This window comes from Patella vulgata, chromosome 4, assembly GCF_932274485.2.
Source record: "Patella vulgata chromosome 4, xgPatVulg1.2, whole genome shotgun sequence".
Classification (NCBI taxonomy): Eukaryota; Metazoa; Mollusca; class Gastropoda; family Patellidae; genus Patella; species Patella vulgata.
Genome location: NC_065882.2, coordinates 23,011,398 through 23,028,448, shown reverse-complemented (window position 1 = coordinate 23,028,448; position 17,051 = coordinate 23,011,398). Strand labels below are relative to the sequence as shown.

At 34.3% G+C, this 17,051-nt stretch overlaps 1 protein-coding gene across 2 annotated transcripts in view; it reads left to right on the top strand.

Annotated features, from left to right (window-relative positions):
* Window positions 1-1,050: 1,050 nt before the first annotated feature.
* LOC126819199 (protein patched homolog 1) overlaps window positions 1,051-17,051 on the top strand; it is a 62,996-nt gene continuing 46,995 nt past the window's right edge. For both annotated transcript variants that reach the window (XM_050547103.2, XM_050547104.2), the window contains exons 1-3: window positions 1,051-1,185; window positions 1,317-1,433; window positions 2,210-2,402. In XM_050547103.2, coding sequence (XP_050403060.1) covers window positions 1,147-1,185; window positions 1,317-1,433; window positions 2,210-2,402 — 349 coding nt within the window. In that variant the 5' untranslated portion in view covers window positions 1,051-1,146. The remainder of the gene's footprint in view (window positions 1,186-1,316; window positions 1,434-2,209; window positions 2,403-17,051) is intronic.

Genomic DNA, 17,051 nt, shown 5'->3' with positions numbered 1-17,051 from the left:
GATATTTTATCTGGTGACTGTTCTTTTTACCTGTTCAGTTGTTCCTTGAAAATAAAAAAAAAAGAAAATCGACGGATTCTAAAGGATATTGAACACCTATAAATTATCATTAAAGACATTGTAATATTAAAAAATCTACAAGATAAACCGTTTTCTTTTTTTTTTTTTTTTTTGCTAATGTAGCATGTTGCCCACATTATTGTTTTAACTGCTCGGATTTTAGAAATATATATATGTCGCATCGTCATGTACAGTGCATACGTTTACGTTTTAACTAATAGACCGGGGGGGGGGGGATACGAAAATTAATGTTATGGGTGATGTTTTTTTTTCTTTCTTAACCTCATAATCTGTGTATCAGTAAACAGGTTTCACATTTATCATAATATTATTCTGAAATATTTACAGTCATGATTATTAGAAAATAAGTTAACCCGAAAAAAAGATAGATAAATATGTGGACAATTGTCATGGTTTAATGCGCTGATACCCGTATACACTTTCACTATGACACCACCCACCATAATTTCCTTCATTTTCTCAACTTCTAATGCTATATCACGGATAAAACGAGATGACTACAATAAATTTATATGGCTCAGCGGAGACCATTTTCCTGCGTATTGTTAGTGAACAAAGTGTATGCATTCATCCCATGGTCTAGGCTTGTAATACAACCATCAGACCCCGAATTAACACCGCGCTCCCCGTCAAAGCCAAGTTTTATCGGAAAAACTAAATTTTCACCATAGTACCACACAGATATGGCAATATTTGGTTCAGCGCTATATGGTGTAACGTTTCGGGCTCTCTGATTCACATCTGGTTGAAGGTTTCTTTTAGCATCAAACCTTTTGAACATGATTGTTTGTTCGAATGTGGGTTCTCTTATTCCTGGGTGGTCTACTACCTGGGTGACCTGTTGCTAAGCAACTAATTTTGGGCCGGCGTTATAAGAGCAATCCCACAGAAACCAACCAATGAGCATCTCGAGTCGGTATACATCAATCATATAACGGCGCGCTCTTTGGGCGGAGCGTGAATGTAAATGTGAACAGTTACAGAATCACTGTCTTAGATGAATGTATTCACTGAACATTGTCGTGGATTTTACTTACAAACTACAAGTTTTATGTGGACTAAGCAATGGAAAGCTGGTCTAATCCAGCATGTAGGCCTTCCGAGGTGAGATAATCATATTTTAGGAACTTTTCATGCAATAGAAGCGATGTTAATTGACGATTCTGTAATTGGGGCACAACATGGGTTTATAGATGTTCACATTGTTTGAAGTGTTATATCGTATCCTCTTGTAGGGTCTGGCCATGAACACGGTACCAAGAGAAGGGTGTGATGATTACACGGGGCAACCCGAACTGTACACGAGAACTAGTTGGGTCGATGCTCAACTTGCTTACCGACAGATTAAAAAGGTGAGTACTAATAAGAACCTCTTCATTTTACACACACGGTGGCTTCTATATCCAACGTACAGGAGTTAACCCTGGCTCTGACGCATGGCAGTTCAAAATACATATCAAAAACACATATACGTTTACAGATGTTTACATCTCTAAGTATAGTTTTCTCTAATAAAACTGACACATAAATAATATGAAAAGGCTGTCATTGTTTCAACTCTTTAGTGAATGGAATCCGAAATACCCGAAAACGATTCTCTGTTTTGTGTCCATTGTTGTATTGGCGTGTCATTGCCTAATACTCGCTAAGGTGAACATTCCATTAAGACCATTCGACTTAGTGCCAAGACTGTACAGACATCTTCTGTTATATGTAACTAAACATTACATATCAGTAGTATTCGTATGACCCCGGTTACTTATAATAATCATTATTAGATCGTCGTTCATTGACTCGTAGAAATGCCGGTAGAAGTATCCGTTCATTGGCGGTCACCGATAGATTTTCGAAACCCGTGCATTTATTATGAAGTAAACAATGTTTTAGATACATACGGAAGCCCATATAAATGTATTAATCGTTACATACACAGCATAATATGAATAATAAAGTTTGTTTACATCCTACAATTTGAATTATCTAAACACGTGCTACGATATTTGACAGATCAACATGCGTGACGTGATAACGTTTAGGCAATTTGATTTAATGCATATCTTTAGTCAGGGCGCTTAATTACTGCCACTTTTAAAACATTTTATTTGATAATGTCTGTTATTTCTTGCAGGGGAAAGCCCAAGGAAACACGTGTGCTTTGTGGTTAAGATTACATTTACAAAAATACTTATATAGTACTGGGTGCTTTATTCAGTTACATTGTGGAAAACTTGTATTTGTTGGAATACTCTTGTTATCTTTGTGTTGTGTTGGATTAAAAACAGGGACTATTGAAACAAATGTTGAGGAGCTATGGGTGCAAGGTAAGCTATCGTCTTTTCTAACTTAGTTCTAGTTAAAGACATCCTCTGAATAACCTGAAAACTTTCGCCAGAACTTTACGTAGTCGTTTGATGTTGAGAATTATCCGCCATTTTGAAGGGTGACCTAGAAGCAACATATTTCAATGGAAGTCGTGTGTGGTCTGTTAAAAATGGGACACAGCGTATCATTCAAACACATTGAGGAATGTTGCTACTAAATGATTATTTTTAAAGCAACGAAATAATGACAATGTGATAATTTTAAAGATCGATACTCGTTGGTAGTCGGGTTCAGTTAAAATATAAAGCCCATTGAACTGACGGCTCTGAAGAGTCTGGGAGGCGCTTTCCAACCGATATATGACGAGGCCTTTCAAGGTTTCCTCGCTCCTGCAGAGATGTCCGACGTCAGTTTATGGTAAAATCAAGTCTACATTCGTATTTCAGTTGGTCATCTTGTGCAAAACACGAATCAAATTTTTTATTATCATTCTCACACATATAATGCAGGTATTGGGAAGAATATTTTTCCCAAAATGAACCCCGTATTATTGAATGATAACGCACGTGATTTGTAACCCGCCATCGAAACATGTTATTTACCGCTAATTGCACGTGCTCTTGTGAAGAACGAGTTACGGTAAACTTTTGAATATCTTACAACGTGATAAGTTATATTATTTTAAAATACAGGATTCGTAAATATTCTGAATTGTTTACAATACGAAACTTCACCAGTATAGCTCTGTCTTTTATTCATGGGTCCAATATGGCTTCTACCGGGCAATATGAAAAAAGAGGACTGAAATAGGGTACGAATAAGCATGTAACACCCTGTCAAATTAATTCCCAATGTTATATGACTTTCAATTTTGTTATTTTCATATGATACATAAAATGGAGGGTTATGTTATATTATATGCATGGGTAAAATGTTGACATTGTAACTTTTACGTTAAAAATATAAACAGAGTGAATGTAAAGGTGTTTTTTTTATATTACAATGATATAGGCATAGCTGTATTTTTATAGAAGAAAAATATCATCCAAAATGTCTTTCATTTTGGGTAGAGTCACCTGTAACTGTTTGGCGATCATGTTTGATCTGACCACCTTTTCTATTTCCATCACTTTTACAATCCATCACTTTTACATTTTAGGGTTAGGGTCAGCTATTTAAGATTAAAACCCATAAATTCAGGGTTAGGGGTTTAAGATTAAAACCAATGAGAAAACAAAATCTTCAATAACAATGAAATATTGAAATTTATCACAAACAAATAGTATATAAAATTATTGAATCATTTGCATTTGTTGTCTTTCTATTTATTAGATATATTTAATCATATTTACAAATTTACTTTAAAATTCACGAAGATTATAACACAGTAACCTCATTTTTTGGAAATTCAACAAATTAAAACACTTCAACAATTTTTCAGAGTACATGTCCACACTATATAACTATATACACATCATTGCTGTAGTATCTGTACCCAATAATAGTGAGGAAGCCTAAAGGCATAACTCACTATCTCTTCTTTTCACTGGTTCAGTGGTTTCTTATTGTTCCTTGGAAATACAGACCACCCTAGATGGGCAAAGGATAATACACCTTCACCTTCAAATCAGCCTTTCTTCTTCTGGCCCTTATTACCCTTTGTATGTTAGCTGATATCTTTCTCTAAGCTGATCAAATTGTGCTTTACCCTCAATGAAATATGAAGGTAACTATGTGGAATAAAATCGGTGTAGTGTCAACAATCTTTGTTATTTAAAGATATAAATTCTAGTGTTTCATGGATTTGATTATATATTCACCAAGTCAATGTTTAAACTTGTTGGTGTCTTTATAACAATGTTATAGAATCCTGTTGATTATTTGGAGATAACAGGGTTTAAAGTAATCAGTTCTGTTTACTTTCAATGTGATCCAAGTGGTTAATTTGGGAGATAATTGGCAATTAATGGAATTCTATGAGTTAATTATAGAGATGCTTGATCCTAATGTTCCTTAAGGGGAAATTAAGGGTTTCTATGATCTCTTGATCGATAATTACCTGAAAAGCAAGTACGTAAATAAAGTTCCACATTGTATGTATAGTCTCTATTGGCCAATGTTGATAGCCATATGTTTTTTTGGGTATAACCTTACAAGGGTGGCTGGGTGGCCGAATGGTCTAATACATGCGCTTTACATGTAGATCATAAGGTCTGTCATTTAGTAAAGCGGTGTGGATTCAATCCCACACTTGTATGTTACAAAGAGCAGGGACACCTGTCCAACCTCGTGGATTTTCTCTGGATCTCCCTTTTCCACCCACAGCTAAAAGACATTCGTGCAAGTGAATTATTGAAATAAAATTGAACCATATATTAGTCTCAAAATGACATAGTTTGTGGGTGTTAAACCTCTTTCTCTGATAGCCTTAAGCATGCATTCCTACATGTATATTCGGATTGGGCATCACAGTGTTATTACATATATGTGGATAAAATTGTTAAAGTCATTCCCATTGGTACAGTGTATTTACAGTTACATGTAGGACTCTGGGGGGTTAAATCATCATGAAAAGTATGTTCAATGACAGAGAAAGAAATCTCCAAACATCGCATTTTCGATAAAATGAAATGAAATGAAATGGGGTTTAACGTCCTACAGTTTTGCTCCTAAACTGGGCTAATGAAGACGGGCATACGCCATACAGTGTGCTATGAGGGAAATTTTGCCCGGGCAGCGGCGCTATGGCCTACTCTTATATCGAATTCCAACTACCAAGGGATCTTTTACGTGCACACCAAATTGTACACGGGACCTCAGTTTTTCGTCCCATCCGAATGACTAGACAGCTGTCCTTGTCAGGCCCTCCGTCCTGCATCACTGACAAGGGGAAACCACGCCTGAAAATCGGGATGAACTTTCTTGGCCAATGCAGGGATCGAACACCCGACCTCCAGGCTAGCGAGCCAGTGTCTTACCCACTTAGCCAGCATTTTCGATAAGATATCAAAGTAGTTTTGCATGGATACAATTCAGTAGGATCTGATGGGGGTCTCTTTAGTTTCCTCAACTAGTTCTTCGTTCAGTTCAAATCAGTATTATAGGTTTTTCTTAGTAGAACATTTATACCATACATTCATGTATGTTTCATCTCTCTAAAATTTGCATACAGGAAAAATTCTAGATGACAACCTACTTCGTTTTATACCAATAACATTGAATATTTCTCTGCAAGTCCGAATAAGGTGTATAAATCTCAATATCTTTTATTACATCGACTTTTATGGTTGTCAAACATTAATATATACTATATACACATGTCAACTTGGTTCACATTGAATGGATGTGATGGCTCATTATACAAATCTATGGATACCGTGTGGTAGAAATAGAGTGCATAGTTCACTATATCTATTTAAACGTGTGTGTACCCACACAGAAAGAGGGCAAAACCTAAAGAATTCTTTACATTCACACCGTTGATAAAGAGAATTCTGAAGTAAAAATGTATCTTGTTTACATATGCTATATTCAAGCTGGCTACCTTTATTAGAAATGAAATAAAGCTGTGAACTTGTTTCCCCTATATAAATGAAGCTTGAGAGTACAGTTTACTCTATTGAGCGGGGATATTGATGGTCAACTATACTGTATACTGAAATAACCAGAACAAAAAAATATCACACTCAATGCCTGCTTATGAAATGAGGTTTTTGCGTTTTATTTTCCAACTCACAATAAATTTAGAAATTTTTTATTCACAATTTGAAAATTTTAAAGATTAAAGATTTTTAAAACTTCTATAAACGGGATTGAAATTGTTGTACATGTTGCATTACTCTGTGGCATTATTTTCATTGCTTTTATACATATTAGATATACATTTATCTAGGCTGGGTAACACTTTTAACCTGAAACTCCTGGGCCCCCAGTTTTACATGGCATGACACCTTCTGACTGATAAGAACCTCTGTCAGAATAGTAGTGGCTGGTGCAGTGATTCTCCACCTTTTTTTGCCATCACACACCTTGGAACACATGAAAAAATAGCGGCACACCTGGTTAAATATATATGAAAAATATTTGAATTTTGCAAAAAAAAAAACATGGCAAGTCATAGACGGAATACAATTGTAGACACAGAATAGTGATAACGCATAGAATGACTCAAACTAAATGAAGAAAAGCACAGCTATGAACTTACTTTATTGCAGTGTTTCAAATAGCTGGCTTCTTTAGTGAGAAATTTTCTTATTGTGCCATTCAAAATTTCGTGTCACACTTAGGAAGATCGTACAGACTGGTTGAGAATCACTGGGCTGGTGGTTTAACTTCTGCTTCCACAGTAGTGATATTGCAGACAACAAGGTAGAGAGAAGAAGATCTTGCTCCTGTGATAAAAACATGATTTATCATCTTTCCATCTTTGTCCATTGATTTGTTTAGTTGGAATTTCTTCCCTTTATTTAGAAAACATGAATGGGCTCAGCTAACTGGGTGGGGGGGATGGCTGAATGGTTAGCACATGCGCGCTGTATCAGAAGGTCTTGTCATTGAGTCAACTAGCGGGGTTTCGATTCCCCGGTTGTACATGACAAGGAGTAGGGTCGCCTGTCCAATCTTGTGGGTTTTCTCTGGGTCCCCAGGTTTCCTCTCACTGCTAAAGATCGATATCAATAAAATTGAACCATGTGTTAGTCCCGAAATGACCTAGTCTGTGTCGAGTGGAAGTTAAACCCCATCTCTTGCTATCCCTCTCTCTCTCAGCTAACCAGTTGTCGCAGAAGGTGCAGAAGGTAGTGGATCTTAGAGAATGTACTTACATGTATGCTAACCTATGTGCCTCTCTATTCTGTCTTTGTTAATGATAATACATGTATCAGAATGTATGGCTAAGACTGCCATTCATTGGTCATCATTGATCAGTCATTGATGAATGTCCTAGATTATTGGAGGAGAATATTAGGGTAATGGTTGTACAAAGAGTTAATTATTCATTGTCTAAATGGTGTTCTAGTGGAATTATAGTTTTACAAACTGTTTTTTTTATGAGACAAATGTTCATTATGTCAAATATCCATGTTATTCTACATGTATATGATTATGTTCTGTTACAAGTATTACAAATTGAGATGATTTATGGGATATTGTAGGAGGTGTGCTGCAAGGTTGTTCTCATGCAGCTTTTATATTGTTTTCTATTTTAAGAGCATTTCATAATATTTATAGATCAGTAGGTGCATTTAACTGGCTTTCTCATCATAAAATATAAATATTGTTATAGTTTTTTTACCCACAAATGACATTAAAATGCAACTTTATCTGTATAGACCTATATGTAATGTTGTTGTCAATAGCTTATATCTTCTGTTCAAACTAATAAATAAATGGGACATTTTTTGTGAGGTGTAGAGGTGATCAAATATCTATGACTATATTGTTTCCTTTGTATGTTCATTGAGTGCATCTGCATACTATTTGTAATGGATTTAGCAGGATGTTCTGGAATCATACGTGGTTCCCAATTTCATGGGTAGAAATTGTGTCTAGTTTTTTGGATGGAACAATAAAAACAGAGCCTTTTAAACTGTTTTTAAGCAGTTAGAAGTAAAAAAGAGTAAGTGGTACTGGTAGTGTGTCACTTTATGGGCAAAATGTACTACTTGGCACTGCACACAAAAAACCCTAACGGTATTATTCATATGATTACTGTTGGAAGACTAATACTTATATTAGTTGTTGTCTCGAATTAGAAAAACAATGAAATTGTCTGATGGGGAATTGCTGGATTCACTGGTGGTAATTCGTAATAGTGATTTGCCTATAATACTGAGGCGGTTTTTGAAGTAAAAAAGATTTGTTAGCTTTATGAACTCCTTAAATGATTAAATGAGACAACTGCGAATTATTGACGAGACATCGAACCTCATTTCTCATCTCTTAATATCAGAATGTGAATGATTCTGTTGGAAAAATTTCTAGCACGTTTTTATGCACATCTTAAATTTTTAGAAAAAGAAATAATACAGTCATTTGTTTTCGGAAGGCTTTTGAATACCGGTTAAGAAAAAAGTAAATACCATGTAGGTTTCATGCTATTTACACTTTTTGCATATCAGATGTAGGTCTTGATTCTTTAAGTCTTTCATACCCAGACAGGCACAGTATCATATGGTTTTTGTTTCTCAATCCTTAAGTTCAATGCTATGACACTTGATAATGGTAATAAATAGCTTTTATTATCCAGTGTGATGTATAGTGTATGTAATGTTAATGCAGACTAGGTCACTGGAAGATAAAACTCTTGTGCCAACAGACTGATGTTATGAATATCTCATGGTACATAATGTACACTCTGTAACTGGTACTTTCTGCTGAGGTTAGAAATTTGTGTTTATCTAGGAAAGCATTTTAGATTTAACTGGCTGGTGAAAAGTAATTTACCTGTAAGGAAAAGTCCATTTACTTATCATATTTAATATAGATATTCCAATAAATCTTAACTAACTGTAATTAGTACATGTAGCCAGAATAGTTGAATTGCAAATTCATAATAAAGCGATGTGCATGAATATAAACATATGACAAAATTTGTGCTAGATTGAGCAGAGAATAAGAAATAATCTTAAGAAATATTGATTTTTATATGCCCACATTACTCCCTTTTTTGTGTTTCAGAAATATCAGATAGCTGTCAATGCACCTTTGCTACTGTAGCCAATATTATGTAACACCCATCTATTGATCATTATCAAAATCAGACTTTCCTTGATGATCGAGTCAAAAAGTTGACAACCTTGTGAACAAAAAAGTGGGAGAAATGGTTTCAAAAATGGTTACTTCCAGTAATTCTTAATGACATTGGTGGCAGAGATTAAAACTAACTGGATTTTGCCAAAACCTGGGTTGTGAAGACTGTAGGACTGTTTAAAGTAATTTTATTTTTTAAAAATTGTTGACCATAAAAACAATAGATATACTGGTACATTGTCCGTCAATTTTATAGCACCCCTGAGAACACTCCACCCCCCTCGTTGCTCTGAGCAAGTTACGGCCCTGATTGAATATGATGACCACCCAAAGTGAGGACAGCTATGAGAGTGTACGTTGGACAGTCTTGTGAACTTAATGGGCACATCTTGTAGTCTTATCCATTGTAGTTTTCATGTCACTCTTGTTGTAAAGAATAAATCAAGTGGAAAACCTTATTGATGAAGAGTTCTCCCAATAATTGTGGGTGGTGTCAAATTGGTCAGTCGCATTCGTTCAGTTTAATGAAGTTACTGGCTTTGATACAGGTTTGACTTTGAGAACTACTAGTTGTACTAATACAAGTTCATGACTTCTCGTACTTGTACATTGAATTCTAGAGCTTGAGGCCCACTGTACACATTTTGTAGGCAAGAAAAGTATGTATTGTACTGAACTGGGCTTTATGATGCTTTGGAGAACCATCCGGAATATTGCTGAACCTCACTTTATGCTGAAACGCTCGTTTTTGCTTACCATGCTCAAGTGAAATTCCAGTATTGATTCTAAAGTTTTATGGTCAGTGCTCCAGAAGGAACAACGGCTTCTGTGTGCTTTAACATTAAAATGAATGTTAGTTTTGCTGACCCATTGTATCTGTGCAAAGCAATTGGAAGATGTAGCTCCATTCTAAAAACTTCAAGGTTGATGCACCTTGATATCTGGAAAAGCTTGTTAACGGCCCAAAGGCCATGCTATCATTCTATTTAATGCCAAATATAAATAACTGAGGCCTTATTATTTAAACTATCAAATTATCAAAATTTTCTGAAGAATATTATAGCTGAATAAACCACTTCAATCAGTTTAATGAATAACTTGAAAATTTGATTTGATTTTCATTTTATTATTTCACTTGGTTTGTATTTGAATGTGTTTGTAGTTGTAGAAACGTGTATTTACACACATGGTATTGTACCCCTTCAACAGGTAGAAAAATATAGACACTATATGTATTTTCCCAAATTCACAACTTTGACTTCTGGATATTTACTGGTGTATGGACGGGCAATAAATCTATACAAAGTTTACACAAATAAGATAAATGTGTGAGTAACGTAATATTTTGTCATACACACGTTCTCACTCTGGCATTTCACACCAATAGTTCTATTTGTTATGTGACAAAGTGAAGGCAAGCAAAAACATAGCCTCTTTTTTTTAAATTCCGTTTTACAATAGATATGAATCCTCAGCTTGTGTAAAACATGAACCACACATCAGGTGAAACCAGTTCAAAGAGAAGATGTATTAATGGTGCACATATTTCCAAAACATTGAAGGAAAAGAAATATTTTGTTGCACAAGTTTGTTTCCGTTATTTATATTTTTAGATATGTGTTGGTGGTAATAAGGACCTTTGCAAAGCCTCAATATTTTGAAATATGGCGAACATATGTCGTGGTTGGGGTTTCATTGAAATGTTTGTAACTTGACAGGGTATTGAGTTTACAGGCAGAAAGGTTCATATCATTCACATTCAAAGATATAACACTTACAAAAACCCTTGCCGAATTCAACATGTCTCTATGTCTGCTAAGCGAAGTATTATGAATTGGACAAATTTACCCTGAAGGAACTAAAGTTCACTCAGATTTCCGTGTCTTGCAACACTTTGAATGAATTTTATTGTCTGCTGTAAGTTTTAAAATGTTACACTGTAAACAGCTCACGTGAAGTGTGAATGTGGCAGGCGATACATAGTCTACCACTAAGTAGAGAAAAGAGAATTATGGTATTCACTTAGAAATGTGTTTTGTGCTAGTTGTAAAATTGATGCTTATTATTGCCTGTTACTAAATACAGAGGATTGAAACACAGATTTTGAAACAGACTATAATAAATAGTGGGTTAACTGTAGGTGGTATGCAGAGAATAGGCACAGGCTAAATACTTGTAGCTGCTACCATAGGCACCTGACTATCATTATATCTTACATAGAAAGGTAGAAGTTCACACAAATATACTGGGGGCTAGAAGTAAGGGAGAAGACGACTATACACACCTCACCCATTGGCTATTTCTGGCCACTGTCTAAATTCGTAGCTGGCACATTTGTTACATTGTTGAAATTTGACAGAAAATATCCCCCAGTAAGATATGGACTACTATCTGAACCATCGTAAATTTAAAAGGATTTCTTCGATTATGAACAAACTACATAACTTTGGTGTTTAAAATCACCTCCCGTTAAATAAAATTCATTGTACAATTAAATATTCCAACGAATAAAAAAGTTATCTCTTGAAAAATATTTGACGTTTTACTTGTATTTTTTGACTGAGTTCAAGAAAACATGGCTTTCATCACGTGTTGGACAAAACCAGTGAAGCTGTTGTGGGGCTGGTTTAACTTTGAAAGAGATTTTGACAACAACGTGTTGTAATCAAAACAAAGCGCAATCAATTCAATCAATTATATATATATACAAGTTTCCGAGTGTATCATCAATTTGATATCATTCTTTCAATCCAACAATAACCGTTTCAATAACATCTATTTTGGCAGCCCTGAAAGTGCCTTTTGGAAAATGAAATGAAATGGGATTTAACTTCCTACTGTGACTTTTGGGTGGGTTTATAACACTAAAAAACCTGTAAATCCTAGTAAGAAGTGAACCATCACTTCAAGATTTGATAGTTTTGACCATACTGTGATATGGTGCAATATTTGATTGTTCATAATGTAAATATATTCTTTATCATCAACTATCTTTTAAGTTATTGTAAAAAAGACTTAAATCACACCATAACCACATAATTGTAAATACCCTGTACATACACGTTAAATCTATCATGTTATATATCACCCGTAAAATGAATGTCATTGTTTTTATGCCGCATTGTTCAAAAGAAAATTCATCCATTCGACTCTTTAATTAAAAATATGATTAAAACAAAATATTTCAAAAGGTAAAGCTATAAACTTTGCAGAGATTTTACTAGAATATAAAGGATGCTATTACAAAATAAAGGAATACAGGCAGTTACATTGTATGTTACATGGAATTTTCGTAAAAGTACCGCAAACTGTGGCATGCTGTAAGCCCTTTATACAAAATGATCTCTCCGGAAGAGTGACATAATAAGCATCCATTTTGGTATTTTTCTATGTCAAAGTTTCTGGGGATTCAGTTTTTCAAGAGAGAACTTTTTTATTCGTTGGGATATTAAATTGTGCAATAGATTTTATTTAACAGGAGGTGATTTCAAACACACAAATGAGTTTATAATAACCAAAGTTAAGTAGTTTGTTAATAATCGAAGAAATCCATTTAAATAAACAGTAAGAATTATATGTAAATAGAAAATCTATAAAGCATGATAACCTGTAAGACAATGTGATTGAAACACAGGTCCTCTTTCGTTTTGTTTTTTATAGTTCAAAATTTAGTTTTACTTATCTTCCCAACACTAGGATCTGGAAGAGTTTTTATATAACAGGCGTTCTAGTTGATGTGAGGAATTAGCCAATGAAACGGTCTGTTACAGCGAGTTCATGGCATGCTCTGCCAAACCCCTAGAAACCTTGACGCTGATTGATTAATCATGAGTCCTGACGCGACCCCCACAGTGCAACTGATCAGATCTTCATGTAGGCCATCAAAAGTATAAAAAAACGAAATGAAATATAGATCTGTATTTTAATCAGATTGTAAGATTAATAATACATACAATTGAATAGAGCAATTGTTGATGGTTTTCTTTTTAATCTGATGGAATCTCAGCCGAGAGATTATCTGCCATCGATAATTTATAATCCATTTTAGTAGAAAATTTTAGACATTGCCCAAGAAGTGCAAATCACAATCATAGGCTTCATTGGTTAAAGATGCATTATTCTAGAGTTAAATTTGCCTATTATAGATCTTTCGTTTGGCCTCAAATGTTATATAAATCATTAGTTAGACATTTATTTACATGCCAGGCCCAACAGATTTAAATTCAATTGGCAGTTAATGATTTAATTTAAAAATGGATAGAGACTTTGTTTATTATCGTAACAACAGTAGCAATAACAATAGAGACAACACTGTTCTGCAAACGACGATAACTCCGCTCAAAATGAAGGAATATGACTGAAATTTTCAATATATTCCCTTTTCATTACCGGTATCTATTTTTTAACTAATATAGAAGTATTATTATCAAAATCATACATACATGTAATGCATCTTTAAGCTTATTACAACAAGTTTGTATCAGTTTCACACAATGAATTAAGGGTGGCTTTTCAGTGGTAGTCCTATTTCTCTTAAAATAAATTATGATCATGATTTCTCATACTGTGTTGCAATAGAATAGTGTATTTCGTAGAGAATTCATTGTATGGATTACATGTACACATTTCTATATACTACAACAAATATGACAGCAGTTGAATACCAGATTTGATAAGAATTTCTCAGTTAGCGGTGTATGAGTATACAATAACTGAAAGAAAACTATACATTTCAGAAATTTATACTACAGAATTATTTTTTTTTTGCAATGGAAAAATCCCACAAACATGCAACTTTTGTCGAACTTTATCTCTCTAAACAGCGAGAGTAGGTTATATACACTTGATGATGTCAGTGGTGAACTACAAACATATCTCAATTCCCAATATCACTTAAACTGTATAGGATTACTAAGCTCTAACGCATACACACCGCACAATCTTCTGAGATGTAAATTAGATTAATAAAATCATAAAAGGAATTTTCTTGTGACACTTGAAGGCCTATTAGTTGGGGTGGGCAAAAAATATGAAGTGGGGGATTTTCTTCATTTAAGATTTACAGCACATACCACCTTTGTCATGTACAGTTCTTTATTCATTACAAGTGTTATGTTCTATAAATGTTAAGAATACCTCCATTCATGATAGGTAATGCATCAGAGGGTCGAGCAATTAAATACTAAATGATGAATTTCATGCCCCCCTGAACAAGACATTATAAAAGTTGTGATAATATCTCATTTCATAATTTTCTAACACTTACCCTTAAATATTCATTTCCAGGGTTGTCTGGGCATATGATATCTTCACAATTGCGAAGTGTTCAGAGTAAAAAGTACTATGGATAATTCACCTTCGACTTCCATAGAATTGATAGACCAAGAATTATGAAGTGACACTCAGGCATTGGAATCTGACAAACCTTTAAGGTTATATCATGCTCTCACTGCTGGCAGAATGCGACTAAAAGCTACTTATTCAAACAGAGTACTATGAACACTTGACAATGTGAAGATAATGATCAATGACTGTTTGCAGAATTTGTTGAATTTTTTTTAATTGCCGGTAAAGAGAGAGAAATGGGGTATAATGTCCACTCGACAGAAACTACATATAGGTCATTTTGAGACTAACAGGGTACATATTTATTTCAATAAACTAACATGTGTGTTGGGGTATATAACAGTGGGAGGAAACAGGAGGACCCAACCCAGAGAAAATCCATAAGGTTAAGCAGGTGAACCCTACTCCTTGTCACATACCGGTATTTGTTTAAAACAACGCCACATGGCAATAGACCTTACAATCTAAAGCGAATATGTTACACCATTCGACCACCCCACCCCCTACCTTTTTTTTATTAAGGCAAAGCATCCAAAGTTGTAGTTATCTTTAAACTATTTAGGGCTGATGTATTAAAAGGTTGACCCATAATTTTTTGTAAACACAGACCACCAATCATGTGCATATATTTGATAAGTGCAAGAGGCCAATTCAAGAGTGCAGATAAACACTCAACTTGCTGATAATACTCTTCATGTCTGCCATTTTGTCTTCACACTCTTCGGATTGTTCGGTTTGTTGGCTGCTGCACTGAACAACTGTTCACAAGAAGCATGAAATAGAATCCAAATGAACTTTAAGAAAGGTTTATAAATTAAATTTCTCCTTGCTCTCTCCATGGACTAAAAAGAAAAACATGGGAGAAAATGGGGAAAGATGACGACAGAGGGATAAATTTTAATTGAAATACTGGTTATGAAAACAATTGCACAGTTGCTTATACGTCTGCTTCTTATTACAGTATTATTTTCATAATTCACAAGAATAATTTAACATGCTGCAGGATGTTTTTAATGGATGGCAATAAAGCACCAAATGGCTCCACTTTTTAATGAACATAGGTAATCAGGTTTATTGGTGGGTGTTCTCTACCTCACATCATTATACTCCACAACATATATTATATAAAAATAAGCTTATGTAGTATGATGTGTTATACTAAGTCTATCATATCATGCTGGGTATTTTTAATTGGCTCCCTATGTGCAAGATGAATTTTCTTTTACCTGTCATATTAAAGTTGATTGAAATACTCAATAAAACTCATAAATATCATCACCATATTGTTAAAGTAATCCTGTCATAGAACTACAAAAATGTACACATTCAGACACTTTTAATTTGTAGCTATGGTATGTTATCAACATTATTTTTTTTTAATTAGTAATAGCTTCATAGTAACAGTAACCAAACTGCAACCCTGTATACCTTTGTCCCATTTGGACATTGGCTCTGTTTAGTCTGTAATTATCCTTAGTTTTTCTTGGGTGAAAGCAAAAGCAATATGTAAACCCATTTATGAGCTGCTCATGGTAGTCATACATGTAGATAATCCAAAATTACACAGTTTCTGTGACATAAGATTGGCACATAAAATTTGCCACACTTCGTCATATACACAATCAGACATGTTGTCTCTCAGAAGCTTTACAAAATATAAAAGGTGTGGCAAATATTTTCATTTACTTGAGAATCACTTTCATTGTCAATGAAGAATTGTCTCCAAAAATATGCCTGTGTAAATTAAGTTTGAAGTAAAAACATGATGAGAGAAAAACAATGAATATATTATCTGAGAAGAGGAGGGTGCTTCCTATAAAGCAGAAATATTTGCAGTAAATCTGCAAAGATATTTTTGTTGGAGTTTTTAATGTATCGGTAATCTGAATATTCCAGAATGTTTTCATAAAAGATTCTTATCGATTTCTGTCAAGAAGTAACAGTTTATCTTTACCTTATTTAGACTCTTACAGCTTTCTTCTTTTGCCCATTGTTGATATTGTGTGTAAACTTGAATCATTTTATATTTCAAAGATTAATTCATTCAATGAACTTATATAAGTGTTTGCATTCATTCAAATATTTTCATTTAGAAAGAATGCTGTAAAAAAATAAAAATCAGTACTTGCCCCAGTAATATGCGGATAAATTTGATTTATACAGAACAATATTGTGTAAACTTAGTCATTGTGGCTGCTGAAATGATATGATTTATGTAAGCCTCATTCATTCAAATATATGCAATAAAAAGCAACATTTCTAAGGAGAAAAAAATTGTTACTTGACCTAGTAATGGATATGGTTCATGAAGTAGTTGTAAAGATTTTTTCTTTATGAAACCACAGGGTATAGACAGGTATAGAGCGAGGCGAGAATAAGCAATCAATGAAAAGAGGTAAACATGGTGAAGAGATTCCTAAACCCATCCCTTTAACAAAACCTGATTGTGAATAATTTAAGCCGAGTACTTTTGAATAATACCAGTATCATAGATGATATCCGTGTGGTGAGGTCACAGATTGTGTTTACCAAAGGTCAGTGCGTCCACTTGT